The following is a 27,390-nucleotide window of genomic DNA, read 5'->3' as shown; positions in this document are numbered from 1 at the left end:
GAGGGTGTGCATCCAAATACTCTCAAGACTCCAGGGGCTATTTAAAAATGAGTTGAGGCTGGACGCAATGGCTCATGTCTGTAATCCCAGCACCTTGGGTGGCTGACATGGGTGGATCACCCGAGGTCAGGAGTTCGAGACCAGCCTGGCCAATATGGTGAAACCCCGTCTCTACTAAAAATACAAAAAATTAGCCAGGCGCGGTGATAGGCGCCTGTAATCCAGCTACTGGGGAGGCTGAGGCAGGAGAATCGCTTGAAACCAGGAGGCTGAGGTTGCTGTAAGCCAAGATTGTGCCACTGCACTCCTGCCTGGGTGACAGAGCGAGACTCAGTCTCAAAATAAATAAATAAGTTGATTAGGCTGGAGGAGGACACAGAACATGGGAAACCTTCTAACTTGCTAAAGGCCCCTAGCTGATTTTTTTCATGTGTGAATGAAGGCCCAGTATTTCCATATATGTCAGTTTGCCAAAAGAAGGTAGAAATCTCTATGTTTAGATTAATTGCCTAATTTACAAATTTTAGCAACCAGTACAATTATTAAGAACCTGTGTAGCCAGAAACTCACACACACACACACACACACACACACACACACACACACACACACACACACGTTAGAATTAGTCTGTGAGTCACAGAGTTTGGAGAAAAGACCCCAGGAAGGAGCCACATAGCAGGCAAAGGAGACCAAGGAGAGCAATTCCCAGGGCCTCCAGGTTTAAAAGGACAAAGCCCCTGGAGAGGAATAAAATCTTTCTTGCTGGAGGGACAAGCCCTGCAGCTGGATGACTTACCAGGTGTTTCTAGGCTGCAGGAGGTAAGGAAGGTGTGCCCTAGGCCAGGGCCGTTAGAGAAAGATGTGGGGGATATACTTTTTAAATGATAAGGAATTTGAGAAAAAGAGGAGGACAAATTTTATGAATTGCCTTGTAATAGGTTTGATTTTCTAAAAAAAATACACTGCAGGTTTTCAAGAGCAGCCAAGAGGTGATAAAAATACAGAAATAGAAGGGAAAATTGAGGTTAGCCTATGATGATAAACAACGTGAGGAAAGTCAGAAATACCCTTCAAGGAAAAACTAATTCCAGTCCCCATGCAGAATTCACAGACCGGGAGCTTGGGAGCAAGGTCTGATTTGGAAGGTTTTAGGGGCCCCAAAGCCAGCAAATGTGTGCTACCTTCAACTGAGGTGCTATTTCTGTTAAAAGTCTACATCTTAAACTTCAGTTCCTTAGGGCAATAACAGCCTTAGTTGATAACAAGTTTCTAACTGGAGAAAGCCATTTTATTTTCATGCTCTTTTTTAAAAAGGAAAAAAATTGGCCAGATGCGGTGGCTCACGCCTATAATCCCAGCACTTTGGGAGGCCGAGGCAGCAGATCACGAGATCAGGAGTTCGAGACCAACCTGGCTAACAAGGTGAAACCCTGTCTCTACTAAAAATAAAAAAAAAAAAATGAGCCAGGGGTGGTGGCAGGCACCTGTAGTCCCAGCTACTCAGGAGGCTGAGGCAGGAGAATTGCTTGAACTGGAGAGATGGAGGTTGCAGTGAGCCGAGATCACGCCACTGCACTCCAGCCTGGGCAACAGAGCAAGACTCCGTCTCAAAAAAAAAAAAAAAGAAAAGAAAAGAAATTCTGTTTACTTGCTGATTTTTTTTTTTTTTTTTTTTTTTTTTTTTTTGAGAGAGAGTCTTGCTCTGTCACCCAGGCTGCAGTGCAGTGGCACAATCTGGACTCACTACAACCTCCACTTCTCCAGTTCAAGCAATTCTCCTGCCTCAGCCTCCTGAGTAGCCGGTACTACAGGCGCCCGCCACCATGCCTGGCTAAGTTTTCGCATTTTAGTAGAGATGGGGTTTCAACCATGTTGGCCAGGATGGTCTTGATCTCCTGACCTCATGATCCACCTGCCTCAACCTCCCAAAGTGCTGGGATTACAGGTGTGAGCCACCGTGACCGACCTACTCGCTGATATTTTGATGACCTTGATGAGCCTCAAGATTTCCACCCTCTGTATCAACATGTCCAAACAGGTTTCATCTTTCCTCCCCATTTGTGTTCATCTATCTTCTCCAAGAAAGAGACAACAGACAGGATTAAATGTGCAAGGACGTTTTGAGGTAAGATGCTGATGAAGTCAGTGGTATGCTGATAACTGATTTTGTCTTTGTTGTTTTGAGATACAGTCTCACTCTGTCACTCAGGCTGGAGTGCAGTGGTGTGATCTTGGCTCACTGCAAGCTCCGCCTCCTGGGTTCAAGCAATTCTCCTGCCTCAACCTCACAAGTAGCTGGGATTACAGGCACCTGCCACCATTCTCAGCTAATTTTTGTATTTTTAGTAGAGATGGGGTTTCACCATGTTGGCCAGGCTGGTCTTGAACTCCTGACTCAAGTGACCCAGCCGCCTCAGCCTCCCAAAGTGGTGGGATGAGCCACAGAGCCTGGCCTTCTGATAATAGGTCTGTAGGAGGAAAAAGCCCTGATCTGTAATGTCTGCCAACTGTTAGATGCAACCTCTCCCACCTCAGCCCATTTCAGGCTCTCAGTGTAGTTTCAGTAAACCTCAAGTTGAGAAGAGATTGGCACAATCCCCCTGAGCCAGCACCAGTCCGGCCGCCTGTAGCACACCACCTCTGCCAGGGATACAAGAAGGGCACTGTCCACAGCTGCACCCCAAGGGAAGGAGAAAGGGAGACTGGCAAAGCTGTCAAGGATCCCACAGCCAGAGCCAAACATCAGAGGAGTCCTGTGTGTCCCAGGATTGGGTCTGCACTGTCATCCCTGCCACTCTTGGCCAAACCCAGTAGAAGCCTGTAGGAGGCATGGCCCATGCACAGACACTGTGACGGATTTCAAAGGCCAGCAGCTGGGGCCTTGGTCAACTACACCTCCCAAAACTGGGGATCATGGAGATGCATCTTCAGGCCATGGATGCTGTACCTTGCAAAGGCTTTCTTCCCATTCAAGCCTCGTTTCATTCTGAATTTCCTTACCTAGTAGAGAGTAACCATGGGAAGAATGAATTTGATAATCAAATTGATCAAAATCAAAATATGCGATAAAAAACAGTTCATCCATCAATTAAACAAAAATTAACGTCTTGAACTGGTGGTACTCCCATAATCTCAGCACTTTGGGAGGGAAGATCGCTTGAGCCCAGGAGTTTGAGGCCAACCTGGGCAATGTAGCAAGACCTTGTCTCTTTAAAAAATTAAAAATTAAAAATTAATGTTCAAAATGAAATGAAAATTTATAAATACAAGTCAATCAAAGTAAAGAGTAGGTAGTAAGTCAAATTCGGACTAAAATAAGAGAAAGGTTGAATCCAAGGAAAGGGAGTCTTGTGGAAGACATCACATGGAAATCAAGCAAAATATATCCAAATCTCTGTGAGGATTTGAGATGATAAGCCCCAGTTTGAACTTTTACTCGCAGAAGAATGATGCAGTGTATGTGATTTTAAAATAATGATGCTGGTTTGTGGTCGTGTCAACCACTAATCCACTGAATTAAAGGAACACACCTACAAGGATTTTTAAAAATTAAATAATACAGAGTGCTGGGCCAGGCACAGTGGCTCACACCTGTAATCTCAGCCCTTTGGGAGGCCAAGCTGGGCAGACCACTTGAGGACAGGAGTTCGAGACCAGTCTGGCCAACATGACAAAACCCCATTCTCTACTAAAAAAAAACAAAAACAAACAAACAAAAATTAGCCAGGCATGGTGGCACGTGCCTAAAATTCCAGCTATTCGGGAGGCTGAGGCACGAGAATCCCCTCAACCTGGGAGGCAGAGGCTGCAGTGAGCCGAGATTGTGCCACTGCACTCCAGCCTGGTGACAGAGTGAGACTCTGTCTCAATAAATAAACAAACAAATAAGTAAATAAATAAAATGGAGTTTTAAAATGAAAGGCCATCAAGAACTCTGCTCCACCTCTTCCCTCCTGAAGTCCCGGTCTCCAGAATTAAGGTAGACCCTTTTTTTTCTTTTTTTTTTTTTTTGAGACGGAGTCTCGCCCTGTCGCCCAGGCTGGAGTATGGTGGCCTGATCTCGGCTCACTGCAACCTCCACCTCCCTGGTCCAAGTGATTCTCCTGCCTCAGCCTCCCAAGTAGCTGGGACTACAGGCATGCACCACCATATCCAGCTAATTTTTGTATTTTTAGTAGAGGCGGAGTTTCTCCATGTTGGCCAGGATGGTCTCAATCTCCTGACCCCAGGTCTGCCCACCACGGCCTCCCAAAGTGCTGGGATTACAGGTGTGAGCCACTGCGCCCGGCCAAGGTGGACACTTTGATGCATGTCCCAGATTCCTCCCAGCAAAGAAGGACTTGGTTGCCTCTTACGGGGAGTGCCCTGGGCAGATAGGCTGCAGCTGTCAGCCTCTTTAGGAACTGCCTCTGCTGGGGGAGCCGCCTTGCCCAAGGGTGCCTAAGGGCTAGGATAGCTCAGTCCAACGCCAGCCAGGCTAGTTTGCAGAGCCAATTTAGCTCCAGGGCGCCGTGTGCGGCTGAGGCAGCCTGTAGTTGGCCCTGCATGGCAGCTAGACTTACCCCTCTGCGCAATCCTGCTTCCTTCCCGACCTTTAAACAGGTCTTGGTCTAGAGGTCATCCCCTTAACAACAACGACAGCAACAACAAATATATATATATATGGCAGCATGGGACACCTGCTATAAAAGGCAGCCACTGTTTTGAAAATTTTTACTGAAGTAGAATTTACATACAGAAATTGAACCTATAAATTTCCAGCTCAATGCACTTTCCCGATGAAAAACAGGATGTAACCAGCGCCAGATAAGAACAGAACATTTCCAGCCCCACAAAAGGACAATACATTTAACAGTTACTCTTTAAAATGCCTAATAGCATTTTAAATGAGTCTAACAGTGCTTTAGATCTATGCCAAAGAAGAAAGAAGGGAGAAAAGTTACATTATTAGCTTCAGTGCCCAGGGTTCAAACAACAATACAAGATTTAGGCTTTAAAAACAAAACTTATAATTAATTCTAAATAGTATAGTATCGTTTTCAATATTTATGTTGCTTAAAATTGGCTTTTGAATGATGTCCTTTAATAGGAAAGGCTAGTTATAAAACAACTAGGATGCGTGTAAAAGCAGCGTGGACTCCATGATTCCTCTCAGGAGGGTCTCCTGGCTGCCTGGGCAGTGAGATAGCGTCACCAAGCAGTAATCTGGTCCCTCCTGTCTTTAGCCTGGGGCTATTTTTATCCCTTGCTCCCGAAGCAGAGAGGCCAGAAATTGCCCTAAGCTTTTCTTCTCAAACAGGTTTACAGAACCAGTGTTTCATTTCTGAGAAGCGAGGTAACTGGGAGACGGAGAGGGTTAGGGGAAAGGAGAGTGACAATTGGAAGGAGAGGGGCGTAATTTGAAGGGACAAGATGGGGAGCTGAGAAAAACAGCCTCTGAAAGCAGCCAGACCCTGCAAGGACCCTCCTACACCGCACCTCACTCCTCTCACACTCACTCACACCCACACTCACACTCACACTCACACCCACACCCACACTCACACTCACACCCACACTCACACCCACACTCACACCCACACTCACACTCACACCCACACCCACACTCACACCCACACTCACACTCACACCCACACCCACACCCACACTCACACCCACACCCACACTCACACCCACACCCACACTCACACTCACACCCACACCCACACCCACACCCACACCCACACTCACACCCACACCCACACCCACACTCACACCCACACCCACACTCACACCCACACTCTCACACCCACACTCACACTCACACTCACACCCCTCACCTAGAGGACCCTGCAAGGACCCTCCTACACCGCACCTCACTCCTCTCACACTCACTCACACCCACACCCACACTCACACCCACACCCACACCCACACTCACACCCACACCCACACTCACACCCACACCCACACCCACACTCACACCCACACCCACACTCACACCCACACTCTCACACCCACACTCACACTCACACTCACACCCCTCACCTAGAGGACCCTGCAAGGACCCTCCTACACCGCACCTCACTCCTCTCACACTCACTCACACCCACACCCACACTCACACCCACACCCACACCCACACCCACACCCACACTCACACCCACACCCACACCCACACCCACACCCACACACACCCACACTCTCACACCCACACTCACACTCACACTCACACCCCTCACCTAGAGGACCCTGCAAGGACCCTCCTACACCGCACCTCACTCCTCTCACACTCACACTCACACCCACACTCACTCTCACACCCACACCCACACTCACACCCCTCACCTAGAGGACCCTGCCACACCGCACCTCACTCCTCTCACACTCACACTCACACTCACACCCACACTCACACCCACACCCACACCCACACTCACACCCACACTCACACTCACACCCACACCCACACTCACACCCACACTCACACTCACACCCACACTCACACCCACACCCACACCCACACTCACACCCACACTCACACTCACACCCACACTCACACTCACACTCACACCCCTCACCTAGAGGACCCTGCCACACCGCACCTCACTCCTCTCACACTCACTCACACCCACACCCACACTCACACCCACACTCACGCTCACACCCACACTCACACTCACACTCACACCCCTCACCTAGAGGACAGTCGCCTCTCCTGAGCACCTGGGCCTTCCGTCCCATCTGCTGGAAGGCAGGCCTCCCAGATACTCTGTAAGGAGGGGTGGGCCGCACCAAGCTAGAACCGAACAAAACTGGTGGAGAAGGAATTTGTTTGAAAGCCGTGGATCCACCATCACCGTGAAAAACACACCCAGGAAAGCAAATCCCCACTCTAGACACTGACTTACAAGGCAGAGGAGTTTACTATTTAGACCGGAAGGAGGTGAATCCGTGCGTCCATGCAGAGGAGTTTACTGTTTGAACAGGAAGGGGATGAATCCGTGAGTCAAATAAAAGACAATGTCTGAGACTCTCAGGAAGGTTCAGGAAGGCTTCCTGCCGGAGGCAGAGTGAGGGAATGAGACTCAGAAGGACCGGATTTGGGGCAGTATGGTTTGAGGCTGCCTTGTCCAGCCAGCCCAAGGCTAAATCATCCCGAAAGCCGCGGGGGGAGTTCCCACAAGGGAGTGCTCTGAACCGTTCCAGGACGGGGTCGATGGGGGTTCCAAAGAAAGAAGCCGTCAGCAGCGGGGTGCTCAGTTCAGAGCGGTTGTGAGGGGAGCTTACCGAGGCCACAGCGATCCTCGGAGAGAAAGGGGTGCTCTGCATGGACACAGGGAGGGGAACAACACACCCTGGGGCCTGTATGTGGGGCAGGGGAGGGAGAGCATCAGGATAAATAGCAAATCCATGCAGGGGTTAAATACCTAAGTGACGGGTTGATGGGTTCAGCAAACCACCGTGGCACATGTTTACCTATGTAACAAACCAGCGTGTCCTCACATGCATTCCAGAACTTAAAATAAAATTAAATTACATTTTTAAAAAGTATTTATATAATAACCAGAAAAGAAAAAAAAAAAAAAGATAGAGACTGGGCACCATGGCTCAGTCCCAGCACTTTGGGAGGCTGAGGTGGGCGGATCTCCTGAGGTCAGGAGTTCAAGACCAGCCTGGCCAATGTGGTGAAACCCCATCTCTACTAAAAATACAAAAATTAGCTGGGCATGTTAGCGCGTGCCTGTAATCCCAGCTACTCAGAAGGCTGAGGCACGATAATTGCTTGAACCCGGGAGGCAGAGGCTGCAGTGAGCCGGGACCGTGCCACTGCACTTCAGCCTGGGTGACAGAGTAAGACTCTGTCTCAAAAAAAGAAAAAGGTGTTCTACCTGGGTGTGTCTGCAGTGGGGGGTTCAGGGATTATGGAGTGTGAGGGTTTCAGAAATTTGGTTGGGGGCCAGGGCCAGTTTCTTTTCGTGTTTTGGGCGACAACCTGGAGACCTTTGTGAGTGTCTGGGGAAGGTTCAAGACTCCGGTTTGGGCCCGGTTTGGGTTTGGGTGTGCTGGGAGAAGCCTGCACCTGGCTGGGTCACAGAGCGGTCAAGGCACTCTGCGATTTTTGGTCGGGACACAGAAAGAAAGTGAAGTAGGGGAGAAAGGTTACTGGGGGACCCCACAGAGGCCATTGCAAAACTGGGGAGGTAGAGTTTCCATAAGGACAGAACCAGGACCCCCAGGCAGAAGTGGGAGGAACAGAAGGCAAAATTCCAACCTCAGATTCAGGCTCTCGGTCAGAACGGTGAGGAATCCGGGCAGTGTCTAAAAATGCAAACAGAATCATGCTAGTGTAGACGTCCAAGCCCGGTGAGGAGCGATTCATAGTTAGCACTGTTGGGTGCTTACACCTTAAATTAAGTGATGCTCCAAGTACAAGTGTTATGTCATTTCATGCATACAACAGCCCTGTACAGCCCTATAAAGCCCCGCACAGCCCTGCACGGCCCTGTACAGCCTTGCACAGCCCCGCACAGCCCCGTATAGCCTCGCACAGCCCCGCACAGCCCCGTACAGCCCTATACAGCCTTGTACGGCCCTATACAGCCCTAATACAGCCTCGCACAGCCCTGTACAGCCCTATACAGCCCTGTGAAACAGGTATTATTTCCATTTTCTTTTTCTTTTTTTTTTGAGAGAGGATATCACTCTGTCACGCAGGCCAGAATGTGATGGCACAATCACAGCTCACTGCAGCCTCGACCTCCCAGGCTTAAGTGATCCTCCCACCTCAGCCTCCTGAGTAACTGGGACCACAGGTGTGCCTCCACGCCTGGCTCATTCTTTTTCTTTTTCTCTTTGGTAATAATATTATTTGGGATCTCACTATGTTGCCCAGGCTGGTCTTAAACAGGGCGCAAGCGATCCTCCTGCCTGGGCCTCCCAAAGTGCTGAGATTACAATGCGCCAGCCCAGATACTATTTTCAAACACGTTTTCCTGATGAGGGAACTGAGGCACAGGGAGACAAGGCGGTACAGTTAGTAAGTGGCAGAGTGGTGGAGCCTAGATTTGAACGCAGGAGACCCGGCTTTACTACCTTTAGTGCTTCGTCTTTGCATCTGGCTGACCCAGAGGCAGACACACCGTGGAGCTAGAGAAACTTCAGTTTCAGGCTCTTATTTATTTGAGACTCTCTAAGACCTTGGGCCTAATTTTATCACTTGTAATTTTTAAATTATTTTTCTTTTTTTTTTTTTTGAGACAGAGTCTCGCTCTGTCACCAGGCTGGAGTGCAGTGGCGCAATCTTGGCTCACTGCAACCTCCGCCTCTCAGGTTCAAGTGATTCTCCTGCCTCAACCTCCCAAATAGCAGAAATTACAGGCACCTGCCACCACAGCCGGCTAATTTTTGTATTTTTAGTAGAGACAGGGTTTCAGTATGTTGGCCAGGATGGTCTCAATCTCTTGACCTCGTGATCCACCCACCTCAGCCTCCCAAAGTGCTGGGATTACAGGCATGAGCCACTGTGCCTGGCCTTCTTTTTTTTTTTTTTTTTTTTTTAAGACAGTTTTGCTTTTGTTGCCCGGGCTGGAGTGCAATGGTGCAATCTCAGCTCACTACAACCTCCGCCTCCTGGGTTCAAGTGATTCTCCTGTCTCAGCCTCCTGAGTAGCTGGGATTACAGGCATGTATCACCACACCTGGCTCATTTTTGTATTTTTAGTAGAGATGGGGTTTCTCCATGTTGGTCAGGCTGGTCTTGAACTCCTGACCTCAGGTGATCCACCCGCCTCAGGCTCCCAAAGTGCTAGGATTACGGGTGTGAGCCGCTGTGCCCAGCTTAAATTATTTTTCTTAAAGAGGCCTCAAAAAACCTTGCACCATTCTGTGAGCTGTCAATAAGAAAGTTGCAACAGCATATCTCAGGCAACTGTGCAACAGTGCAACTATGGGTAATTTCTCTCTCTGTCTCTCTCTCTGTGTGTGTTTTTCTTTCTTTTTCTTTCTTTTTTTTGCAAACAAGCTGTTTATTTGCAGATATAAAACAAGACCCCAGCCGGGTGTGATGGCTCACACCTGTAATCCCAGCACTTGGGGAGGCCGAGGCGGGCGGATCACTTGAGGTCAGGGGTTCAGGACCAGCCTGGCCAACATGGTGAAACCCCATCTCTACTAAAAATACAAAAAAAAAAAAAAAAAAAGGTAGCCGGGCGTGGTGGCATGCACCTCTAATCCCAGTTACTCGGGAGGCTGAGGCAGGAGGATCACTTGAGCCCGGGAGGCAGAAGTTGCAGTGAGCCGAGATCACGCCATTGCACTCCAGCCTGGGCAGCAGAGCAAGACTCTGCCTCAAAAACAAACAAACAAAAAACAAAGACCCCAATGGGTGGCAAGGGCATTCCAGGCTCACCTGCAGCAATGCCTCCCTGGCCAGAAAGGGCCTGTAGGACCAGAAATGTCAACCCTCCCGATCCCCAACACTCGTTTGTCCCCAGTCAAAAACAACTGCGACTCTAGCAGAAGGGTTACCCCAGTTAAAACCTACTCAACCAAGAAGAATGTGACAAACCAACAGAGATGCCAATGAGAAATCAGTGGCTATCAGGCATGGAGCTCGCAGCCAGCCACTCCCACCCCGGTGACAGGTCACCCTGAAAAACCTGCCCCTGGAGGGTTTCCGAGTGTGACTTCCCGTCCTCTCCCTGGGGAGGTCCCACTCTTGAAAGAAGATAAAACCCTAAAACCTCAGAACCTAAAAAACACACTCAAGTCCCCAGAATTCCAAAGTCAGCTAACCCCACCTCACCCCATCCTACCCCTGCCCAGAGCATTTTGCTGAAATGAATCCACCCCTGCCCATCTAGCAGGAGCCCCTCCTCAGGAGTGAGTAGGTCACGTCCTCAGACACTCACCGTCTTCCTCCTGGGTCGTTCACTCGGACTTGCAGGTAGAAAGGTGAGCCACAACCGACACTCCTAGCCAGACAGTAAAGTTTCTATTGGAACCCACCCAGATCGTGGCCTTGGTGAAGGAGACATGAGCTCAGCTCCTTGTATAGACGCTTTGTGAAGCCAGGATAGTGGGTGTTGGCCGCACAAGCCATCACATGGGAGACCCGCAGCAGGCCCGGGGAGGTCTCACAGGACTCCATGTATGTATGCAATATAAAAACGTAGACAGGCCGAGTGTGGTGCCTCATGCCTGTAATCCCAGCACTCTGGGAGGCCGAGGTGGGCGGATCACGAGGTCAGAAGATCGAGACCATCCTGGCTAACACGGTGAAACCCCATCTCTACTGAAAATACAAAAAATTAGCCAGGCGTGGTGGCGGCGCCTGTAGTCCCAGCTACTTGAGGCTGAGGTAGGAGAATCGCTTGAACCTGGGAGGCGGAGCTTGCAGTGAGCCGAGATCACGCCACTGCACTCCAGCCTGGGGGACAGAGCGAGACTCCGTCTCAAAAAAAAAAAAAGGTTATAAGGAGAGGATGCCGTGCTTTCCAGCCTTGTTCACGTCATGGCACACATCTGACATGTTTTTTGCAAGGCAGACAGGAGTGCTCACACAGCTGGTGGTCACCTTCCTGAGCCCCACCGAATGGCTGAGGTCCACATCTCAGGACACTTTAATCTACGTGGAACACTAACCGAGGCACAGTGACGGTAAAGCTTCTGTTGGAACCCGCCCAGATCGTGGCCTTGGTGAAGGAGACATGATCCGCGCTCAGCTCCTTGTACAGACGCTTTATGAAGCCAGGATAGCGGGTGTTGGCCCCACAAGCCATCACGTGGGAGACCCGCAGCAGGCCCGGGGGGGTCTCACAGGACTCCATGCGTGTATGCAATATAAAAACGTAGACAGGCCGGGCGACATCAGCCCATTCTTCCACACACAGGACGTGAAGCGCACACACTCATAACATTTAGCAAAGTTCACACCATGTCCTAGGAGCTCAGGGCAAAGGTGTGAGAGTCCCAGGACGGAAGGATGAAAACAAGACTTCCTCTTTAAAATAGTTACGCGTTCATTTTAAATGTATTTTTAAGACAGGGTGTCGCTCTGTTGCCCACGCTGGAGGACAATGGCATCATCATGGCTCACCGCAGCCTCCAGCTCTGGGCTCAAGTGATCCTCCCGTCTCAGCTTCCCGAGTAGCTGGGCCTGTAGGCACCTGCCGCCACGCCTGGCTAATTTGTTTTCATTTTTATTTTTGGTGGAAGCAGAGTCTTGCTGTGTTGCTCAGGCTGGTCTCAAATTTTTGGCCTCAAGGGATCCTCCCACTTCAGCCTCCCAAAGTGCTGGGATCACAGCATGTGTCACCAGGCCCAACCTAGTTGTATGTATTTCCTATGTATTATATCAGTTGAGTTTTTAAACGTTGGGGAACAGAATGCTCAGCATGCAGGCTCAGAAGGACTGCACAGCCATAAGAAAACAATGTGTGGAGGTTTTCTTTTACTACAACTGAACTTTTATTAATATTTTCCCTCTAAAATAGTAACACCAAGCTTGGAAACGTTTCAAAGATGTTGGTGCCTGTGTGTTCTGTCTTCCCCACAAGTCCAGTGTCTTTCTTTCTCCTTTCTGAAGAACACAAAATAGAGCCTCTGGGGGAGACGGGAGAGCTAACAAAAGTCATCCTGCCCCACACATTGTTGTGATTTGTGCTCATGTAATTGTCACAGGGACCAGGTCTTCCCCACACTGTTGAGAAGAGGCAACTAAGTCTCTGAGAGTTGAAATAACTTGTGAACGTTAAAACCGTCACTTTGTGGCAAAGTCAAGCATTCAAGCCCAGGCTGTCTAGTTTCATTTCTTTATCTTTTTTTTTTTTTCCTGTGAGACAGAGTCTGGCTCCCTCAGCCCAGGTTGGCGTGTTGCAGTCACAGCTCACTGCAGCCTTGACCTCCTGGGCTCAAGTACTCTTCCCACCTCAGCCTCCAGAGTAACTGGATGCCCCGGTGTGTGCCACCACGCCCAGCTAATTTTTCAGTTTTTAGTTTTTTTGTGTTTGTGTTTTGAGACAGAGTCTCACTCTGTCACCCAAGCTGGAGTGCAGTGGGGCAATCTCGGCTCACTGAAACCTCTGCCTCCCGGGTTCCAGCTATTCTCCTGCCTCAGGCTGCTGAGTAGCTGGGATCACAGATGCACACTACCACGCCCAGCTAATTTTTTGTATTTTTAGTAGAGACGGGATTTCGCCATTTTGGTCAGACTGGTCTCAAACTCCTGACCTCTGGTGATCTGCCCACCTCAGCCTCCCAAAGTATTGGGATTACAGGCGTGAACCACGGTGCCCAGCCCTCAGTTTTTTGTAGAAATAAGTTCTCACTATGTTGCCAAGGCTGGTCTCAAACTCCTGGGTTCAAGCGATCCTCCCACCTCAGCCTCCCAAAGTGCTGGGATTAGAGGTGCGAGTCACCGCCCAGCCTCAGTGTCTAGTTTCAAAGTCTAAGCACTACTCCAATCCTTCCCAGCGTAGTTTCTTGGGGAATAAACGCAATGCTCTGGCGAGACCGGAAGGCAGGGCACACGTGGCCTTTCGCTGGTCTGGAACTAGTGTGTCTGTCCCTTCGGTGTGGGGGTGTGAGGGAAGCCTCTGGACTCCTTGCAGTGCAGGTAGAATGAAGGGAGGGGACAACCAACACACACACAGGACAGGACGCACAGGGAGCCTTCCTGCCTGCTGGAGACGCACTTGGGGAAGAATCAGAGAGACACCCAGGGGCTTCTGTGCACTGTGTTCACCACAGTGGGAGGTATAATAGTGACCAACAGAAAATCTGAATGCTACACCATGGTGGAATGATTACATAAATTAGGGACAGTCATATAATGAAGTACTACTCCCATTAAAAATCATAGTTTCTGCCTGGCACAGTGGCTCACGCCTGTAATCCCAGCACTTTGGGAGGCCAAGGCGGGTGGATCATGAGGTCAGGAGTTCAAGACCAGCCTCGCCAACATAGTGAAACCCCATCTCTACTAAAAATACACAAATTAGCCGAGTGTGGTGGCACTTGCCTGTAAACCCAGCTACAAGGGAGGCTGAGGCAGGAGAATCACTTGAACCCAGGAGGTGGAGGTTGCAGTGAGCCAAGACCATGCCATTGTACTTTAGCCTGGGTGACAGAGTAGGACTCCATCTCAAAAAAAAAAAAAAAATCAGGCCACGTGTGGTGGCTCATACCTGTAATCCCAGCACTTTGGGAGGACGAAGTGGGTGGATCACCTGAGGTCAGGAGTTCGAGACAAGCCTGACCAGTATGGTGAAACCCCATCTCTATTGAAAAAAAAAAAAATTAGCCAGGCATGGCGGTGGGCGCCTGTAGTCCCAGCTACTGGGGAGGCTGAGAGAGGAGAATTGTTTGAACCTGGGAGGTAGAGGTTGCAGTGAGCCGAGATCGCGCCACTGCACTCCAGCCTGGGGGACAGAGCGAGACTCCACCTCAAAAAAAAAAAAAAAAAATCATAGTTTCTAAGACAGTTAAATTCAATGCATGCTCCTATATTATTCCTGGTCACTGGAAGACTGAAAAACAACTATAAAGAACATTACAAGGACAAGTGACAAATTTTTATATGAAGTGTTTATTAGGTGATATCATTGTGTCCTTTATTGGATGTAGATTTTTGGATAAGATAAATGTAATGTAATAAAATGTGCTAATTCATAGAAGACACATGCTTATACATTTAGGAATATAAAAATTCATATTTTCAAGAACTATCTAATGATTGAAGGAAGTTCACTATGTAATATTATGGTAACTTTTTTTCATTTTGCTAAAAGCATACATACATTAAAAAACAAAGGATTAGAAAGATATACACAAAAATATTAGCACTGGTTATCTGCATGTTGTAAAATTACATGCAATTTTTATTTTAACCTTTGCACATTGCAGCATGTTCTCATTTTCCTGTGGTGATGTATTAGGTCTCATCCTTCCAAGGTACACGCCAGGGATAAATCCAAGAATACGGAAGGCTGGACTGGCCACATTCTTCAGTTAACTCAGTGTAAGAGGGCCTTGTAAAGTGATCTAAGGTCAGATAAGGTACCGATACTCTCTAAGCGTGATAGGGAGATTGTGGTGGGGCAGGGGGAGGTACACCAGGAAGCTGGGAATAATCAGAGCAAAAAAGTAGATAAAGATCTTATCTGAAGTTGTTTTGGATATCAGATTTCAGCATAAGAGATTGGCAATATTTTATTTTTAAAGTGCTCCAGGGGGAAGAAAATTTAAAAATGAAGCAAATTGCAGTCCGATGCGGAAGATTCCTCCTGATGTCCTTCCTCCCTCTTCTAGCTGATTTTGAAGAGGTAGAGAAGCAAATTCCACTTGGAATAGCTATGTCCTGGGGAAACAGACCACTCAGGAAAGGGGGGAAGACAGGGATTTGGAGAGGAATTAACAAGGGAGGATGAGGGAACAGCTTAAGGAATGGTGGCAGGTTCTGTGGGGACACCCTCATATTCAGGGAATGTCGTTATCACAAGTTGAAAGGCCGAAGCAGCGAGACCCCGCCCTGAGCAGTGCAAGGGATGAGTGTCTACACGAGGGAACACGCCTCCCAGGGTCCACTCTCACTCCCCTTCTCACCCCCACTCTCACTCCCCTTCTCACCCCCACTCTCACTCCCCTTCCCACCCCCACTCTCACTCCCCTTCTCACCCCCACTCTCACTCCCCTTCACCCCCACTCTCACTCCCCTTCACCCCCACTCTCACTCCCCTTCACCCCCACTCTCACTCCCCTTCTCACCCCCACTCTCACTCCCCTTCACCCCCACTCTCACTCTTCTTCTCACCCCCACTCTCACTCCCCTTCCCACTCCCACTCTCACTCCCCTTCTCACCCCCACTCTCACTCCCCTTCACCCCCACTCTCACTCCCCTTCACCCCCACTCTCACTCTTCTTCTCACCCCCACTCTCACTCCCCTTCCCACCCCCACTCTCACTCCCCTTCCCACTCCCACTCTCACTCCCCTTCTCACCCCCACTCTCACTCCCCTTCACCCCCACTCTCACTCCCCTTCACCCCACTCTCACTCCCCTTCACCCCCACTCTCACTCCCCTTCTCACCCCCACTCTCACTCCCCTTCTCACCCCCACTCTCACTCCCCTTCACCCCCACTCTCACTCCCCTTCACCCCCACTCTCACTCCCCTTCCCACTCCCACTCTCACTGCCCATCTCACCCCCACTCTCACTCCCCTTCACCCCCACTCTCACTCTTCTTCTCACCCCCACTCTCACTCCCCTTCTCACCCCCACTCTCACTCTTCTTCTCACCCCCACTCTCACTCCCCTTCACCCCCACTCTCACTCCCCTTCACCCCCACTCTCACTCCCCTTCACCCCCACTCTCACTCCCCTTCTCACCCCCACTCTCACTCCCCTTCACCCCCACTCTCACTCTTCTTCTCACCCCCACTCTCACTCCCCTTCACCCCCACTCTCACTCCCCTTCTCACCCCCACTCTCACTCCCCTTCTCACCCCCACTCTCAATCCCCTTCTCACCCCCACTCTCACTCTTCTTCTCACCCCCACTCTCACTCCCCTTCACCCCCACTCTCACTCCCCTTCTCACCCCACTCTCACTCCCCTTCTCACCCCCACTCTCACTCCCCTTCACCCCCACTCTCACTCCCCTTCACCCCCACTCTCACTCCCCTTCCCACCCCCACTCTCACTCCCCTTCCCACCCCCACTCTCACTCCCCTTCTCACCCCCACTCTCACTCCCCTTCTAACCCCCACTCTCACTCCCCTTCATCCCTACTCTCATTGCCCATCTCACCCCCACTCTCACTCCCCTTCACCCCCACTCTCACTCCCCTTCTCACCCCCACTCTCACTCCCCTTCACCCCCACTCTCACTGCCCATCTCACCCCCACTCTCACTCCCCTTCACCCCCATTCTCACTCCCCAAAGTAAATGTAAATTACTTTTGTACTTTTTTATTTACTTAGTCCTTCCACAAAATTGGGATTTTCGGTAATCAAGGAAAGATATATTCCAAATGTTTGCAGTTTGCTTTTTATAATTTTGTTTCTTAGCTTTTGAGGTGAGAACTCAAGATATGAAATCTCTATAATAAAATAAGTGGAGCCCAGGTGTGGTGGCTCACACCTATAATCCCAGCACTTGGGAGACCGAGGCGGGCGGATCACTTGAGGTCAGGAATTCAAGACCAGCCTGGCCAACATGGCAAAACCCCATCTCTACTAAAAATATAAAAATTTGCTGGGCATGGTGGCAGGCGTCTATAGGGATTAACCTACTCAGGAGGCTGAGGCAGGAGAATCACTTGAACCCTGGGTGGAGGAGGCTGCAGTGAGCCGAGATTGCACCACTTCCCTCCAGCCTGGGCGACAGAGCAAAATTCCATCTCAAAAAATAATAATTTTAAAAAATAAATAAGGCCGGGCGTGGTGCTCATGCCTGTAATCCCAACACTTTGGGAGGCCGAGGCAGGCGGTCAGGAGATCAAGATCACCCTGGCCAACATGGTGAAACCCCGTCTCTACTAAAAATAGAAAAATTAGCTGGGCATGGTGGCGAGTGCCGGTAATCCCAGCTACTTGGGAGGCTGAGGCAGGAGAATTGCTTAAACCCCGGAGGCCGAGGTTGCAGTGAGCCGAGATCGCTCCATTGCACTCCAGCCTGGGTGACAGAGCGAGACTCCATCTTAAAACAAACAAACAAACAACACACACCTGCAGGGATAGATCACTGAAGACAGCGAGCCTAGTGCAGACCACCAGCCGAAAGAGCTCCCCTCAGCCGCCACCCCTTCCTAACAAACCCTGACTTTCCTCTTTTTTTCTTTTTGAGATGGAGTTTCGCTCTTGTTGCCCAGGCTGGAGTGCAATGGAATGATCTCTGCTCACTGCAACATCTGTCTCCCAGGTTCAGGCGATTCTGCTGCCTCAGCCTCCCGAGTAGCTGGTATTACAGGCATGCGCCACCACGCCCGGCTAATTTTTGTATTTTTAGTAGAGATGGGGTTTCTCCACATTGGTCAGGCTGGTCTCAAACTCTCGACCTCAGGTGATCCACCCGCCTCAGCCTCCCAAAGTGCTGGGATGACAGGCGTGAGCCACCGCTCCCGGCCTGCCCTGACGTTTTGAGGTAAGAGGAGGGTAGGCTCTTTGGCCTTCCAGAGATTGAAAGCCTTCAATCGCAGAACATCGCAAAAGCCCAGAAAAGAACCTTATATACAGTGCGGTATAGTCGCTTGGCGTCCCCTGCCGTGATACATTTACTGAATAGAGACTTTACTCTGACCTTTTAACATATTAACGGAAGGTTCCAGCCTCTTGTGATTATGGAAACGTGAATGGTATGACGATATTCACACAAATCTTTGCAGTGTTCTGAATTATACTTATGTATATAAGTATATATAAGCCTTCCTGAGCACAAACACTGCAGGCTCATGGGATGGGAAGGAAAATGGCTTTTGGGAGAAGGATGAGGCCTGAGCCCTTTCACCCGCCCTGGAAAGATGTGCCCGTGCCTCAGTTTCCCAGATGGATTTGAGTTGCCCCAGCCTGCAGAGCTCTGCACGGAGGACAAAGACACATTCGAACAGCACAGTTTTTCAGAGTCAAATAATTAAATACACTTGAAAAAGTGACATCTATTTATAAAGTCCGGCCTATGGCAGTAGGATTCATGGTAACAGGGTCTCAGTATTTGAGTGACCAGCACATACATGGGGTAGCCTAGAGAATTCATTTAGTTAACGACACAGAATATGATCAGCTCTCTTCTGTTGGGGTTGAAGTCGATCGTGTAATTTGGCTGCTCATAGTGGGATCAAGTTAATGGAAACTCTTGGGGGTGGGGTGGGGGTAGGGGAGTTTATTTCAGATCACCTGACATTAATACTGTCGATGCCTTCATCATCTTAATAGTTACGTCTTGGTCTCAGACATCGCCCGCTGTGAAGGCTCAGGGCACGCCCCTCAGACGTGGCTGTTGAGTGAGCAGATGGTGAGAGGGTCTGTGTTTGTCCCCTCATTTGGGAGGCAGGGGGAAAAGATTGGCCTGAGAGCCTCTTGGAAAGAAGCCGGCGGGAAGCTGTAGATGAGGGACTCATCCGTCCCGTTGTAGAATGCTATATGTCCAGACTCATAGTCCAGGAAGACACCAACCTTACACACAGGCTCTCTGACGTGCTGACCCTTCAGAGGGGACGAGACCCAGAGGCTGTAATCGTCTCCGATTTTTAAACCGATCAGTGAGAACAGGTCCCCGGGCGGCTTGGGGAGGTTCCCCTTTCGGCTCACCGAGTCCTTGCAGATGCCCACTTCCCACTCCGTCTTGTTTCCCACCTCCACCTCCCAGTAGTGTCTCCCACTGGTGAAGATCTGAGCGCCCAGCACGGTCGCAGACTGGTCAAATCTTTCCGGGTTGTCGGGTAGCTGCTGTCTGCTTCCCCCGTATTTCACACTCTTCAGATCCTCGGACAGCACGAGATAGGCATTGGCTGTGGCTGGGTCCAGCGTTATCTCCGCTGCAAGAGGAGGAAGGAAGAAATTTCCCTTGGGCATGCTTGAAAAACCTCTTACATATGTGAGATTTACATTGAATTCTTAGTATTTAGTCCTGGTTTTTTAAATCTAATTTAGGGCCGAGTGCGGTGGCTCACGCCTGTAATGCTGCACTTTGGAAGGATGAGCAGGGCAGATCACAAGATCGGGAGTTTGAGACCAGCCTGGCCAACATGGTGAAACCCCATCTCTACTAAAAATACAAAACATACCCAGGCATGGTAGCGTGTGCCTGTAATCCCAGCTACTCAGGAGGCTGAGGCATGAGAATTGCTTGAACCCAGGAGGTGGAGGCTGCAGTGAGCCAAGATTACATCACTGCACTCCAACCTGGGTGACAGAGCAAAACTCAGCCTCAAAAAAAAAAAAAAAAAGTATTTGGCTTAGAACAAAATTTCTGAGTTCCTCTTTCACTGTTCCACAACACATAACATGAAGCTCCAAATGGAGAGAGAGAGAAGAGCCTCGTGGAGAAGGAGCTTTGACCTGCCTGGGGGGGGAGGAGAATCCCAGTGAGTGGCATGGACGTTGCTCTGTTTACAGGACATCTTTAGAGCTCTGAACTGTGTATCCACACAGGGATACCCTTGGTTGTTTGCATTCATATTAGCCATGGTAGGTTCTGGTTCTTCAATTTGGGTGGGAGAGAAAATAGCACTTACCTTTGGCTGAACTTCTAATGTGCCCAACATTTTCTATATATTATCTCATTTAATCACTGCAAGCATTCTTTTCTATCATTTTTACAAAACGGAAAACAGGTTCACGAAGGTTAGGAAACTTCACCAAGATTACACAGTCACTGAGTGTTCAAATCACAATCCCTAACCAGCTTTTTTCATTACGTCATGACAAGTGCAGCTTCCTGTGAGTTCAGTGCAGCACCCGGGGACCACCTGATGAAGCACACATACGCTGTGAACCGACAGTCACATACGGGGCCTCCTTTTTTTTTTTTTTTTCTGAGACAGAGTTTCACTCTTGTTGCTCAGGTCGGAGTGCAGTGGTGCGATTTTGACTCACTGCAACCTCCACCTCCCAGATTTAAGCAATTCTCCTGCCTCAGCCTCCCAAGTAGCTGGGATTACAAGTGTCCGCCACCATGCCCGGCTAGTTTTTTGTATTTTTAGTAGAGATGGGGTTTCATCATCCTGGCCAGGCTGGTCTCAAACTCCCGACCTCGGGTGACCCACCCGCCTCAGCCTCCCAAAGTGCTGGGGTTACAGGCGTGGGCCACTGTGCCTGGTCGAGGACTCCAACTTTCACTCACTGTCCAGACACGATCAGGTACCCAATCATTCCTTTTTTTCCTTTTTTTTTTTTTTTTGAGATGGAGATTCTCTCTTGTTGCCCAGGCTGGAGTGCAGTGGTGCAATCTTGGCTCACTGCAACCTCTGCCTCCTGGATTCAAGTGATTCTCCTGCCTCGGACTCCCGAGTAGCTGGGATTACAGACGCCCACCATCACACAAACCTAATTTTTTTTGTATTTTTAGTAGAGACGGGCTTTCGCCATGTTGGCCAGGCTGGTCTCGAACTCCTGGCCTCAAGCGATCCGCCCTCCTTGGCCTCCCAAAGTGCTGGGATTACAAGCGTGAGCCACCGCGCCCGGCCCCACTCATACCATTTCATGCTTTTATGTGTATACCAGATCCCAACATAACTAATTATCTGTGTGATTAATGCCTGTCTCCTCAATTTCATTGAAAATTCTACAAAAGCAAAGGCAAAATCTGCCTTATTTATCATTGTAAGTAAGCGCACAGCCCAACAGCACAGTGCCGAGCCCATGGCAGGGGTTTATTCAACACTCTGGAGTTCAAAGCTCATTAGACCTTCCTCTGAGGGTCAGATTGTCCCCAAGATAAAAGCTGAGAACTAATCCTGACCTCTCTGGGTGTTAGCCAGACTAAACATCTGGAGCATTCTACAAGGACAGTTCGTCGAATGCGCCCTCGCTGGAATTGTAGAATTTAAGTCAGCTTTTATCCTAACGGGAACAGAGCTAGAAACGCAGACACCCCTGCATGAGAGGGTGTGTCTGCATGTGCAAGGTGGGGATGGAAACAACAATGACAAAACCAACAAAGAAAGGACCAGGATTGGCCGGGCGTGGTGGCTCAAGCCTGTAATCCCAGCACTTTGGGAGGCAGAGGCAGGCGGATCATGAGGTCAGGAGATGGAGACCATCCTGGCTAACACGGTGAAACCCCGTCTCTACTAAAAATACAAAAAACTAGCCGGGCGAGGTGGCGGCGCCTGTGGTCCCAGCTACTCGGGAGGCTGAGGCAGGAGAATGGCGTGAACTCGGGGGCGGAGCTTGCAGTGAGCGGAGATGGGGCCACCGCACTCCAGCCTGGGTGACAAAGTGAGACTCCGTCTCAGAAAAAAAAAAAACAAAAAGGGAAGGACCGGACTTCTTACACAGAAAAAGAAGCCAGATAAAGCCTGAGTCAAGTCTCACTGCTTCTCTCTGCCCACGCTCAGAGACGGTCTGTGGCCCCAGCCCTCCCTGATGTTCCTTGCTGGCCCAGATTCCTTAACCAGGAGCCTAGTGTCAGACAGTGAATGACACTGGCAGAACGTCTGCTGAAGTTAATTCTACGAGTCCCGGAGGGGTAACACATCAGGCTGACTTACTGCTGAATTTTCTTAGCATTTCCTTCATTCCCGTGATGCGGCACAGACTCAGCTCTGTGGTGGTGGCCTCTGGACACTGAAGCAAGAGTGGCTCGCTCCTGCAAGACAGCAGACAAGTTCACTCCTCAGCACAGACCGCGTGACCTGCTCCAGCTGGAGAGGCCACCTCATTTCTCCCCCAGCAACAGCGCAGACCTCCGCTCCCCACTCCAAACCGGCCATCAGCACCCCTTCCCCACAGCTTGCATAACTGAACACAGAATGAAAGCCTACCTTTCCAGGGCTCCTCTCACTTCCTAAGGGTAAAAAAGAAAGAAGTTAGCACTGTGCGCTCCGATCATAACACAGACGAAATTCATGTTGCATGCAGTCCTTGCACAGCTCACAGAATCTGCTTCCCATGAGGCACGCCACGAGTGGGAGCACACAGAGCAGAGAAAAGGGGTGTGCCGTGGTGAACGCAGGATGTTCCTCACAATGACTAGAGAATACTCGGTCCTTTTCTTTTTCTCGTGTCATCACTTTGTCCAGGGAACCCGTTCCGCAAACGAGCCAACTTGCTGGTCTCATTGACCATCCAGTGAGAGACAGAGATAACAAAGGAAAATGGGCTGGTGACAACTGAGGCTAACCAAGCCTGTGTCGGGTCGGGCTGGTGTGTTTGGAAGGCCCTCAATTAAATAGTAGCATTCTGTGGAACCAGTCTACAAACAGACCTGAAGCTGGGGTTGGATCACGTGGCTTATGTTTAAGAAAGTCCATGGCCGGGCGCGGTGGCTCATGCCTGTCATCCCAGCACTTTGGGAGGCCCAGGTGGGTGGATCACAAGGTCAAGAGATCGAGACCATCCTGGCCAACATTGTGAAACCCCGTCTCTACCAAAAATACAAAAATTAGCCGGGTGTGGTGGCACACGCCTGTAATCCCAGTCACTCAGGAGGCTGAGGCAGGAGACTTGCTTGAACCCAGGAGGCATAGGGTTCAGTGAGCCAAGACTGCACCACTGCACTCCAGCCTAGGTGACAGTGTGAGACTCTGTCTCAGAAACAAACAAACAAAAAAGAAGGTCCTGAAGAATGCAGTAGCCTAGAAAGACAGTAGACCAAAGGAGGTGAGAAATAGGAGCCCCCTGCGCGGAAGAGTGGGGCTCTCCCATCTATTAACTATCAGGCGGGCAGATCGCCCGAGTACCACAGGTGTGAATAATTAAATCAGTGCTGCTGTTAACCCATCCTGTAGATGACAGTCATCTAGACCTAGAGTTCATATCATAATGGTACTTATCTTCATCAGGTCTTTGTGAAGATTAAATTTAATCTGCCCAGCACATAGTAAATACACATTAATAAACTAGAAAAAAAATTAACAAAGCTGAGGTTGCACAGAGGCAAGTACAGAAGAAATTGAAGCCACCGTCAGGCTTGTTTGGGATAAGCATTCCTCTGGATTTTTTTTTTTTTCTCTCTCTCTTCTATAAGGCTTTATTGACATACAGAATGTCAATTCTTCAGGAAAACTACTTTTGGACCAGAACTTAGTTTTTAAGATGAATAAAGAAAACATTATTTCCTATGGCTTGAAGTGCTATGAGTTACTATAATTTTTCCCATGACTCTTGTGAATGTTACCCTCACCTCAAGAGATTCTAAAGCCGAGCTTTGACTGGAGGACTCCATCTGTCCGATCATTTTGCTCAGGCCTCTGATTTGCTGGGTCAATTTGATCTCGTTGTTCCTCAGTTTCCTCATGTTCTCTCTCTCTTCCTGTTCTAGTAGCTGGAGTTGCAGCTGCTCCTCTTCCTTCAGGAACTGGTGCATTTTCATGTATTCTGACACAACAACCTGTTTGCAAGTCTTTGTTTCTTCCTGCCAAAACACACACACACACACACACACACACACACGAGATAAAGTTAGTAAGAGAAATGCACCTGTCTGTAGATGTTTAATCCTTACAAGTCCTAGAGATTCTTTTTCTTTCTTTTTTTTGAGACAGAGTCTCGCTCTGTCCCCCAGGCTGCAGTGCAGCGGCGCAATCTCGGTTCACTGCAAGCTCCGCCTCCTGGGTTCCCGCCATTCTCCTGCCTCAGCCTCCCAAGCACCTGGGACTACAGGTGCCCACCACCAGGCCCGGCTATTTTTTGTATTTTTAGTAAAGACAGGGTTTCACCATGTTGGCCAGGATTTTCTCAGTGTCTTGACCTGGTGACCCACCGTCCTTGGCCTCCCAAAGTGCTGGGATTACAGATGTGAGCCACTGCGCCTGGCCAAGTCCCAGAGTTTCATGGCAGCAGTTCCTGAAACCCAACATATAACACATATATTCTACTGATGCGCTCCGTCTAGAGGTTGATGTTTTCAGAGGTATGTGCACTGTAGACACAATAGTGAACAAAACCCAAATCTCCATTCCCAGGAGGTTGTCGTTCTAGTGGAGAAAACCGAAAACGAGTAAGAAGTATGACAGGTAGTGATCAGGACTAGGATACAAATAAAACAAAATTAAGAAAAATTATGAAAAATGCGTTTTCATTTATTCAGTAAATATTTATTCAGTGAAAATAGGTGTCAGATAACCATAAAGGAATAGAAATATATACGGCAAACATTCTCACTGAAGAATTCGAAGTCTATGGCCAAGCACGGTGGCTGGCGCCTGGAATCCCAGCACTTTGGGAGACCGAGACACATGGATCACCTGAGGTCAGGAGTTCGAGATCAGCCTGGCTAACATGGTAAAAACCTATCTCTACGAACATGCAAAGCTAGCTGGGCGTGGTGGCGCACGCCTGTCATCCCAGCTACTTGGAAGGCTAAGGCAGGAGAATCGCTTGAACCTGGGAGGTGGCGGTTGCAGTGAGCCGGGATCGCACCACTGCACTCCAGCCTGGGCGACAGTGAAACTCCATCTCCAAAAAAAAAAAAAAAAAAAAAAAAGAATTCAAATGCTTTGACTGCCGCAGAGCTCAAATCCACGTCTGTGACCAACCTTGAGGACTTATCAGGTCTCATCTAAACCACTATTTTGCTTTTATATCTCTTTCTCTTTATTTCTTTTTAATTTGCATTTTTCCCTCAATGCTTTTGCGATATTTGTTTTTTAAATTGCTTTCCGTCTTCTGTTATGTGTCTGTAAGTATCACTTATGTTTTAAATAATTCTAGGAGAGCCATCATAGAGGAGCCCACGGCACTGTCTAGCTGCACAAAGGAAGTCTGCCCAGAGCGGGGGAGCTGGAGCTGAGCCTTGAGATTCCAACGAAGACAGTCAGAAGGCGGCAGTCCAGTGTAAGGAAACCGCATATCTTAGGGGTGAGACTGGAAACATGTGTCTTTTTTTTCCTGAAATTTCACTAAATTTCCCTTTAGTCCCCTTCATGGGGTCACATACAAGCACACAAAAGTCAGACAGACACCGACCTGGCACAGTTTCACTCTCTCCTTCTCGTGGGTTAGTACAGCCTGAGCTTCCTTTCTCCTTATACACAAAAGATTCAGGATTTCCTGAAGTTTCTCCTGCAATAGAAACAAACCCTTTGTGGCAAATGAGCAGAGTACCGGGTCATGAAGCGGCTTTGAAGACCGGTAACAGCACAGTACTAGGCCTCTGAAACAAAGGGCAGGCCGGGCGCGGTGGCTCACGCCCGTAACCACAGCACTTTGGGAGGCCGAGGCAGGCAGATCACTTGAGGTCAGTAGTTCAAGGCCAGCCTGGCCAACATGGTGAAACCCCATCTCTATTAAAAATACAAAAAATTAGCCAGGCATGGCGGCGGGCGCCTGTAGTCCCAGCTACTTGGGAGGCCGAGACAGGAGAATCGCTTGAACCCAGGAGGCGGAGGTTGCAGTGAGCCGAGATCACGCCACTTCTCGCCAGCCTGGGCGACAGAGCAAGACTCCATCTCAAAAAAAAAAAAGACAGAAAGAAAATAAAAGAAAAGGGGGGTGTAAGCGGGACTCACACTGGTTTGTGATGTGGTGTTCAGATGGGCACTCCTGACTGTCCCCCATAGAGGACGTTAGGAAAGCTAACGGGGGGAGCCTGTGATGAGTCCTGGGGTTCACGCTGAGCAGCTGTCTTACCCTGTGATGCTCCTCAGCCTCGCTGGAGAGGTGCACTCTGTTTACACCATGGCTCTGGACTGCGAAGACGCTTCCACCCTGCTCGTCATCGGAGAGCGCCTTGGCAGCAGCGGGCATCCTCCCGTAGCTGCTCTGCTCATCCTCGCTCTGCAGCACCTGGGACCGGAGCTGCCTGGCGATGCTGGCCAGCCTCCCCAGACGCTCGTTCGGCTGGAAATGCGGGCCCTCCAAGGTCCTCCAGCACTCAGGACAAGATAAAGGTGTGTTATGTTCCTCCCAGCTCCGGAGGAGACACACCAGACAAAAGCTGTGCCCACACTCGGTGGTCACTGGGCTGCTAAAATAGTCCAAGCAGATGAAACAGGTGAGTTCTTCCCTGAGATTCTCCATCAAATCTGCTGTAGACATTTTCTCGAGGCTGGACATGGGGCAAGGTCACACCTCTGTTCTGGGATTAGCAAAGCCCTCCCTACAGTCCCACAGTTTTGAGTAACACGTGGGTGACCTGTTGCTATGTTGTTATTACCAGAAACCCTTACCTCTTCTGTGCCTGATTTCACCAACTGACATCCACTGTCCAACACAAAGCCAATTATGACTTAATGTGGAACTCCTGTGCACTGGGCTCCTCACCAGCCCCAAACTTTGAGACTCATCTCTGTGCAAAGCACACATGCTAGAGGCTGAGGGCTCTGGCTTCTAACAGGATTACCATTTTGAGAATTGGTTATCGTCCATAAACAGCACTGTGGAACCATGTGAACATGTGGGTTTTGGGCTGGAAGTCTGGGTGATTTGGTGTAAACCAGTAAAGAGACTTGAGTTTTGATGATCTCTAATAATATCTGAATTGGAAATTTGGTCCAAATCTTTTGGGAAACTCCGCTAATAAAACCTAGTTTTGAACTGAAAGAAGAAAACTGTAATACATCGTCCTTTTCTCATTAGCCCTTTGTTCTGCTTGACCAAAGCTTAAGCTTTCTGGTCCTTTATTGGGTACTGTGTATTTTTATTTAATTTTATTCATCCCAACAAAATGAGAACTCTTCCACTGGAGTAGTCCTTGGTGTTAGAAGCACCACGGATGGCCAGAGCTGTGTTTATTATTCTTCGCTG

General features: G+C 49.4%; 1 protein-coding gene and 1 long non-coding RNA gene across 4 annotated transcripts; both read right to left on the bottom strand.

Annotated features, from left to right (window-relative positions):
- Positions 1 to 4,704: 4,704 nt before the first annotated feature.
- Positions 4,705 to 6,963, bottom strand: LOC144340936 (uncharacterized). 3 transcript variants are annotated; one of them, XR_013417491.1, is made up of 3 exons: positions 6,894 to 6,963; positions 6,681 to 6,797; positions 4,705 to 5,342 (listed from the first exon to the last, which is right to left on the bottom strand). It is a non-coding gene; the product is annotated as an uncharacterized LOC144340936 (long non-coding RNA). The 3 variants fall into 3 exon arrangements; XR_013417492.1 differs by having other exon boundaries at positions 4,705 to 5,326; XR_013417493.1 differs by having other exon boundaries at positions 6,911 to 6,963.
- Positions 6,964 to 18,601: 11,638 nt separating this feature from the next.
- TRIML1 (tripartite motif family like 1) lies at positions 18,602 to 26,800 on the bottom strand. Its single transcript, XM_001089999.5, has 6 exons — positions 26,275 to 26,800; positions 25,612 to 25,707; positions 23,828 to 24,058; positions 22,467 to 22,489; positions 22,194 to 22,291; positions 18,602 to 19,517 (listed from the first exon to the last, which is right to left on the bottom strand). Exons 1-6 carry the CDS (start codon positions 26,698 to 26,700, stop codon positions 18,967 to 18,969), a joined length of 1,425 nt encoding a protein of 474 aa, XP_001089999.2. The 5' UTR covers positions 26,701 to 26,800; the 3' UTR covers positions 18,602 to 18,966.
- Positions 26,801 to 27,390: the final 590 nt, after the last annotated feature.

Source organism: Macaca mulatta, chromosome 5, assembly GCF_049350105.2.
Source record: "Macaca mulatta isolate MMU2019108-1 chromosome 5, T2T-MMU8v2.0, whole genome shotgun sequence".
Lineage (NCBI taxonomy): Eukaryota > Metazoa > Chordata > Mammalia > Primates > Cercopithecidae > Macaca > Macaca mulatta.
Note: the sequence above shows the minus strand (reverse complement) of the source record. Positions and strands in the feature narration are given on the sequence as shown.

What these genes read in the sequence shown, in the direction of transcription:
- TRIML1 (XM_001089999.5), bottom strand. Translation starts at nt 26,700, where the DNA reads ATGTCCAGCCTCGAGAAAATGTCTACAGCAGATTTGATGGAGAATCTC. An exon ending in AGGCTGAGGAGCATCACAGG is followed by an intron (nt 25,708 to 26,274) that starts GTAAGACAGCTG and finishes TTTCTATTGCAG; the next exon opens with GAGAAACTTCAGGAAATCCT. An exon ending in AGAGAGTGAAACTGTGCCAG is followed by an intron (nt 24,059 to 25,611) that starts GTCGGTGTCTGT and finishes GTGTTTTGGCAG; the next exon opens with GAAGAAACAAAGACTTGCAA.